The 8,097-nt window shown below is 41.5% G+C and overlaps 1 protein-coding gene across 1 annotated transcript; it reads left to right on the top strand.

Moving 5' to 3' along the window:
* The first annotated feature begins 2,021 nt into the window (after window positions 1–2,021).
* Window positions 2,022–6,643, top strand: got1 (glutamic-oxaloacetic transaminase 1, soluble). Its single transcript, XM_028423201.1, has 9 exons — window positions 2,022–2,249; window positions 3,612–3,793; window positions 3,885–4,008; window positions 4,228–4,340; window positions 4,427–4,531; window positions 4,642–4,792; window positions 5,027–5,192; window positions 5,287–5,429; window positions 5,539–6,643. Exons 1-9 carry the CDS (start codon window positions 2,141–2,143, stop codon window positions 5,676–5,678), a joined length of 1,233 nt encoding a protein of 410 aa, XP_028279002.1. The 5' UTR covers window positions 2,022–2,140; the 3' UTR covers window positions 5,679–6,643.
* The last annotated feature ends 1,454 nt before the right edge of the window (window positions 6,644–8,097 follow it).

Here is an 8,097-nt window from a genome sequence, read left to right as displayed (position 1 = left end):
CTGCAATAAATGATGATGGCACAATATATATATATATATATATATATATATATATATATATATATATATATATATATATATATATATATATATATATATATATATATATATATAACCAGTCATGTAACACAAATCTGAAAAAAATAAAAATAAAATATATATATATATATATATATATATATATTTTATTTTTTATTTTTTTTCAGATTTGTGTTACATGACTGGTTGCCAAAATAAATGTTCTACATTTGAGTGTCAGTGGAAAGCAGAGAAGCTGCCTGTGAATGTTTGGCTGAGGAACTCATTGATCTGGATGTGACACACTCCCCCTGTGGGCACTGTCTTGCCAGAGGCGAGTTCTGTCACTCCCTGCTCTGACTCACACTTCACATCACAGTGCAGACCTGGGCCCCGGGGCCTCCTTGGTACGTACACACCAAACCCTGCCCTGGGCCCCCAAGCCTTGTTCTGGGAGCTCAAATCCCATAATTGCAGAGCTGACAGTGATAGCTAACATACAAGACACCCTCACCTGGTTGGAAAGAATGAAAACATCTACTGTCAGCGTGAAGTGATCGGACGAGTGGGGGAAGGACCGGGTGTGGGGAAAGTGAGTAACTTGTAGGAGAAAACAGTAACCATTGTGAGGATTAATACGGACACTTTTGTTAAGTAGCCTATAGCTGATTCTTTGTTAATGAATAGTGAATTATTTATTCATGGCATAATATCAGCGTGTAAGTTTAAAGTAAGATTTTTTAATCATATTTCCTTTAATTCACCAGGAAGACCAACCTATTAGAGGCACAAGTATAATTTTCTGTAATGAAGATTCAGAGCATCACAATCAAGATCAGCTTGGACGTTTTTTAAATTTACAAAAAGATGATGCTCAGTGCTTCTTATCAGTTTAACACTGAGGACAAGTAATTATTAAACACATTTTATTGGCTGTGTGGTGCAAACATGCAAACAAATCCAATATCATGCATAATGGATAAATGTGATCATTTTGATAAAACAGCACTTTGACCACGTTTTAAGAGACATTAATGCGCTCCATGAAATAATCATCTGTATCTGATTCTACACTGGAATACTTGGTTTTATTATAGTAAATTATAATTACTTGTGCTCAGGCTATCACTATGTATGAGGGGTTTTTAAAGGGTGAGGGTATTTCTTTGTCTTTCGATCATAAATGTTCTAAGTCCTGCTCAAGACCTCAGAATTAAGATCTATTTCTAAGTAGACTGGTAATTAGCTTCTTTATTGTCAGATAACTCTGACACTGGACTGTTAATTCGTCCCCAAACGTATTTACTTAAATTGATCACGCCATCATGGATCATAGTGTTTAACTACAAACTAGGTCAAACCACACAGAACTATTGAGGGCCCACACTGAGGCCTGCCTTCTAACAAATCCTCACTCCTGTTCGGGGAGAGCAGGCTGGAGTGGCCTTCGTTTATCAACCACTTCAGATCCTGCAGACAGCTGTGTGGAGAGCACAGAGGAGCCAGTGTGTTTACACCACAGCTCAGCTGAAGCCCTCAGGACAGGACAGATGAAGATACTTGTACATATTCATTTACACAACCTTACGTGCACTCGCTCAAACTGTGTGCAGACCCTGTCTGCTCAGCTCAGAGTGAGGATGACGTTTATGATGGGCTGTATGGTGAAACAGACCGTGTACTGTCCTGTTTGTCATTTGATTTATTATCATTTCATCTATAAATAGGAGGCCAACAACAGCTCAGGTCTCCAGGATGACTGCTGTGTTTAATGAATCTGTGGCGCCATCTTGTGGAGTTTACCTGCATTGCACCGAAGCCCTGAACCACCCACAAGCCGCAGCGCCACACATTTGTTGTGGGATTTGTCAGTCACGCGACAGAGCTATTGATTGGTCAGCGGCCCCCCGCGCGCGTGTTTTTTTGAACTTTGACCTGACAGAGATCAGCGCAGAGATTGGCTTCGCAGATAAATCTAACAAACCGGATTTCTATTGGTAAACGCACTCACGCCCACTTTTACACTCCTCAAATCCAAGTTGAAGGTGAAGGTCTGGCGTCCCGTTAGCTGTGGTGGCCGCTCCGTGTGTCGCTCATTCCTCCAGCAGAAGGAGCAGCAGGAATGTCGGTGTTCTCTGAGGTCCCGCAGGCAGCCCCCGTAGCTGTCTTCAAGCTGACACAGGACTTCAACAACGACCAGTTTCCCAATAAGGTGAACCTCGGAGTGGGAGGTGAGCTTATGGTGACCGGATAGAGCTCAACTAGTTTAAGCTCAGGTAGCTGGTACACAGCTTGAATGATGTCATAATGAATCCTCCTGCCCGCTCAGGTAGTTTCGCTGTTTTTATGATGGCAGGTAATGAGATACAGTGTTCAGAAAATCATAAATATTAATTTAAATATATGTATATAACATCCAACATTTGGTGTGTCTGTGTTTTTTTTTCCTATGGAGCTCACAGGTGACAGGATAAAGTGCACACCTGTGCAGCAGGACATGTTTTTTTAGATAGCCTGCCTGCTGTTCAGTCATTCCACACCATCTCCTGATTGTAGCTTTGTAGATAATGTATCTGTTGTGTAATAGTGTGGCCTTGTGCTCTCTGGTTTCCTCTCTCTCTCTCTCTCTCTCTGCTGTTCTGCACAATAACCTCTCACTCTGTGGATGAGGGAGTCGATTGGATTACTGCCCCCTCATTACACAAGCTGCTTGCAGGAGTTTAAATATGTATGGCTTAGTCCTGCTTCTCTTCTGAAGCGAGCAAATGGCAAATTTTACTCCTTAGTTCAACTGTTTTCTCCGTTAATCTCATTGCATGTAGTAATTCTAGCTGCTTACATTGCAAAGGGAACAGAGCGAGGGATGTTGGAAAGCTCTGTTATGGCAGGGCAAGGCTATCTGAATCCTGTGATTAGTGCAGAAGGCTGAGGCTTCATAATCCCCTTCTCTCTGCAGGACATACAGCAGCTGTGGGGCAGCTGGGAATTGTAGGCCACACAGTGTCAGGACATGCTGCTTTTCTGTATCTTATTACTGTATGTAGGATTTTGACACAATACTCAGCCTGAGATTGATTATAGAGTTCCAGACTCTAGTCAGTGGTCTCTCTGGTTCTGGAGGTAAAAAGGATATTTAACTCCTCATCGGGTGCTGACATGGAGTTCAGCTTGCTAAAACACACACATCAGTTAAAAGTGCCTGTTTGTTACAATGTCTTTGAAGTGATCTTTCCAGGGTCACCATGTCTTTCCTGTTATTTGACCAAGGTCCAAATGCATTAAGCCTCTTCAGTGGTACAATATTAGCTTTGAAGTATAAATATTATTTTATGTGAAGATTATTTAATAATAATATTATTTAATAGGTCATTTTTCCTTTATCTCCCACATATTTTTACTAGAAACAGTGAAGCAGCACTTTCCCTACTCAACAATATTGTAAAGAGCCCTGGAGCAACTCACTTAACCCCCTCAGCTGCTTCCCAGTCACTGCTATGTGTGTGTTGAAGACAGCTTGACTGAAATCTGGTGATTTATTCACAATAATCACCCTACTTTACTTTTGGTAATTTTAATGAAACCGTTCCTTGCAGCCTACCGGACAGATGAAGGCAAGCCATGGGTTTTGCCAGTGGTGAAAACAGTGGAGAAGATCATTGTGCACGATGACAGGCTAAACCACGAGTACTTGCCCATTCTGGGCCTCCCTGAGTTCAGGTCCTCAGCCTCCAAGATTGCACTGGGAGATGACAGTCCTGCTATCCGGGAGGACAGGGTTTGTATTGTTTTATTTTGCAAAGCATACAGTGTTCTGACTTTAGATGTATTTACATCTAAACTTGAGTGTTTGTTTCTGTGGTGGCCAGGTGGGGGCTGTTCAGTGTTTGGGTGGTACAGGTGCTTTGAAGATGGGCGCAGAGTTTCTTAGGCGATTCTACAATGGAACCAACAACACAAAAACACCCGTCTATGTTTCTGCACCTACTTGGGGTACACACACACGCACACACACCCCCGTCAGCATTGGCCCCTTAGAAGGCACCAAATGACAGCACTCCCAGAAACATGCAGCCTATTCTAGGACTTTGAACTAATTCCAAAGATAAATTTAATGTGCCCAGTATATCAATACACTCTGTTCTACTGTTACATCTTATCAGTGACTTTTTTATTAGTTCAGGAGCAATAAATCACAGTGATTTGTTTCAGAAAATCACAACGCTGTATTCAGCAATGCTGGCTTTGAGGATGTCCGTCCATACAAGTACTGGGACGCCGGGAAGAGAGGCCTGGATTTGGCTGGTTTCCTTGGTGACTTGGAAGTAAGCAGTGTGTGATTTGGACCTAATTTTGGTCATCAGTTTGGAGTTTAGAATATTTATATTTCTGCTTCTGCTGTCTCCCACAGAGTTGTCCAGAGCGCTCAATCTTTGTCCTGCATGCCTGCGCCCATAATCCAACTGGTACAGACCCCACACAGAAACAATGGATGCAAATCGCTGATGTTATGATGGTATGATGCAGCACATGCACAGTGTCACAAACCAACACATTGGTCTGTCATGCATGCATAATGTGTGTCACGGTATGATGATGTTCAGACTGTATCTTGTTCTTTCCCAGAGGAGGAAGCTGTTTGTGTTCTTTGACTCGGCCTATCAGGGCTTCGCCTCAGGTAGTTTGGAGAAAGATGCCTGGGCGGTCCGCTACTTTGTCTCCATGGGCTTTGAAATGTTCTGCGCCCAGTCATTCTCCAAGAACTTTGGTCTCTACAGTGAGTGACTCCAAGTGTTTTAGACCACATAAATTGCAGCCGACTTCATGTGAATTTAGTGAAGAGATTCAATTGTCCAAAAAGCATAATGGACTGCAAATGATTTGACACTAGATAGATACATAGATAGATACTTTACTGATCCACAAGGGGGAATTCAGGAACCAGATGTACTGTATGCCTTTGCCATCAGTGGTGAGAGTGTAATGGCTGTGCCATGATTTTTCCCAACAGATGAGCGTGTGGGCAACCTGACAGTTGTGGCCCGTAATGCCGACAACCTGAAGAGAATTCTCTCCCAGATGGAGAAGATTGTCAGGACCACCTGGTCTAACCCACCATCTCAGGGAGCTCGCGTTGTTGCCATCACTCTTACCTCACCTGAGCTCTTTGCTGAATGGTCAGTGCAAAAGTATTCCCTTAAACAGATCACTGAAGCCTGTGCATGAGCCATAACAGTCAAGATTGAATGGATGTCTTTGTTTGTTTGATAGGAAGGGTAATGTGAAGACCATGGCTGATAGGGTGTTGCTGATGAGGGCTCAGCTGAAAGCTAAACTTCAGGCTCTAGGGACACCAGGAACCTGGGACCACATCACAGACCAGATTGGAATGTTCAGTTTCACAGGGCTAAATTGTGAGTACAGAGATCAGCAAACCAATTAACACTCATCCACTGGGAACAGTACTGTATCTGTAGAGTTCCACATGTCTTATTAATGAGTGAATAAATCTTCTGTTGCCAGCCAAACAAGTGGAATATATGATTAAGGAGAAACACATCTACCTAATGGCCAGCGGTCGCATCAACATGTGTGGTTTGACTACAAAGAACATCGACTATGTGGCTGAGTCCATCCATGAGGCCGTCACTAAGGTCCAGTAGAAAACTGCACCTTACCTGCAGCTGTCACTGCACAGACCAACTCTGATTTCTAGGACGGTGATGGTTTCTGAATGAGTTTCTCATTCACACACAGGCCCTGTTTCCCCTGTTTCCTCTTCCTTCTGGTGTTTGTTCTAAGCTAGGCTACACACATTCTGGACCTGTTTCTCTATAGAATGTACAATGGTGGTATAGCTATTTCTTCTCTCATACAGCACACAGTCTTTTCTAGAATGTGGAATACTTCTTTTCTCTTTGTTTGTCACTTAGTTCACTTTTTTTTGCATTTTGTATAATTAGGTAATGTGTCATTAGGAGGACCTTTTAGGGGGTTAGTAAGACTGTGACTGTGTTAGTTCCCTCAGCAGTGCTGACTGTACCGTCTAAAAATATTTTGTTATGATTCAACCATTCCAAGTGTTAAGGGCATCATTTTATTTAGCTAGCAGCAAAAATAGGAATATTTAAAATCAACACGATCAAAGTACGACAGGATGCAGTTTGTTCTTAATGTTTACCATCCATACCATGATTGAAATGACATTTTCCAGGTTGAAATGTAAACACGTGTTCTCAGGAAGGTATTTTTAACTTGACCTATGCATTTTATTAATGATGTCTTTTTTCCCGAAGGGGTTAAACTAATTACCTCATGTTTAATCTGTACTTGTGAAGTTCATGTTTGTACTCAGCAAGCACAAAGTGGCACAGAATGCTCCCCACAGCTGATCTCTGCCTGTACAATGTCAGGATGTTTCTGGTTCTGTCTGGTACCTGCCAGTGAATGTTGACTGTCCAGAGCAGGAGTGCACTATTATATAAGAGTCTTATGACACAAATGCACCAATGATCAACCTGGTTATTATCGTATGGGCACATGACACTAATAATAATACTGTTTAGCACCTGAAGCTGACAGTCTAATTAGATGAATCAAATGCTCCAATAAAGAACTATAAATAATATGTTTTCATGTTGCCATATATGCTGGAATTGACCCCAAAAACAACATTGTAAACAGCGAAAAACACAACAAAAGTAACAGTTCAGTAAATTTATTCATATTTTAAATATCCCTTGTGTAGAAGGTCTGTTTCTCGGCGCCTTTGGGTAACTGTAATTGTCTGAATTTTACATTACAAAATGTCCCTCCTTACAAATGTGAAGCAGCTGCAGATATTTCTGAGCTGAGTTCCGATTGACACAAATCCTCAGTCGTCAGATCAAAAGACCTCCCCCTGCCTGTTCTGTGTCAATAGCGAGGTCACTGAAAATAGCTGGCAGTGCAGTATCCTTTGTACTCACATTGCCTTACCAGGCAGAATGAATTAAATCACTGAGCGTCCACAAACACAATCTGTGGGTGTGTGTGTGCGTGTGTTTGTGTGTTTGAAGGGAGGTGGTGGCTTGACGTCACTGTGTGTGTCATATTGCTTTCATATCTCTCTGTTCAGTGTATCTGCCAAGATTTCATAATACAGATCATCAGAGTTCACACTGGACTATCTCACATTTTAAAAAGGATCAAATGATTCATTATTGCAGTAAAAACTTCTCACACAATGGCTTCAAGTTCCCCTTCAGTGAGCAGCATTTTGGCGTTTGAAGTCCCCTTGTGCCTCATTAGTGACTGTAAAATCCCCAAAACTGCCTTTATGAAAACTGCAGGCTTGTTTTTGTGGCTTTGTTGTCCCACGGAATTTATATATTTATATATATATATATATTGTTTCAGAAAAGGTTTCAGAAAGTCACAGACTAGACCTCAGTGGGGACTGGTAGGCTCCTATTCATGCATCCGCATGCATATGGGGAAAAATCTACAGCAAGAGCAGCATAAGCAAACATGCAAGTAGCAACTACAATTTCAAGAACCCCCCACCACCCCCTACACAAAAAGACCCTAGCTTATTTGTAATTGGTGTATGCAGCTTTAGTGACCAACCCTGTAAAAGATGAACAGTACATAGAAATACAGTGCTGATGACGGTGTGCTCTACTGAATGCAATCATAAATCAGACCGATGACTTAAAAGAAAAATGTGGAGGTTTTGATAATAACACTGAAGAGTGAATGGAAAAAGAAGGGCATGTTTCAATGTGAGGGGGGATTACAAAATGGCTGCACAGTGTATTAAACACTGTTTTTGTGAATATATAAGGTAGTGATAAATTCAAGCCATTTACAGTATATTGCTATCTTCAATGCTTTTGGTAATCCTGATGCTTCTATATAAAAACCTCAGTATGAAATTTGGTTGTTTCCAACACTGCACCCTCTAAAAATTCTCAGTGTGATCATTCAAACTGAGAATTCCATTATGGCTTTTTTTTCTATACATATTTTTTAAACTTGTGTAAAAATTGTGCTCATCTCTCGGTGGCTTTGTCTTCTTAGCCGGTGGCAACTGTGTTGGAT

Source organism: Parambassis ranga, chromosome 15, assembly GCF_900634625.1.
Source record: "Parambassis ranga chromosome 15, fParRan2.1, whole genome shotgun sequence".
Taxonomy (NCBI): Eukaryota; Metazoa; Chordata; class Actinopteri; family Ambassidae; genus Parambassis; species Parambassis ranga.
Note: the sequence above shows the minus strand (reverse complement) of the source record. Positions and strands in the feature narration are given on the sequence as shown.

Coding starts and splice junctions, on each gene's coding strand:
- got1 (XM_028423201.1), top strand. CDS start 2,141: ATGTCGGTGTTCTCTGAGGTCCCGCAGGCAGCCCCCGTAGCTGTCTTC. Junction 2,250..3,611: donor GGTGAACCTCGGAGTGGGAG/GTGAGCTTATGG, acceptor CGTTCCTTGCAG/CCTACCGGACAGATGAAGGC. Junction 4,532..4,641: donor AAATCGCTGATGTTATGATG/GTATGATGCAGC, acceptor GTTCTTTCCCAG/AGGAGGAAGCTGTTTGTGTT.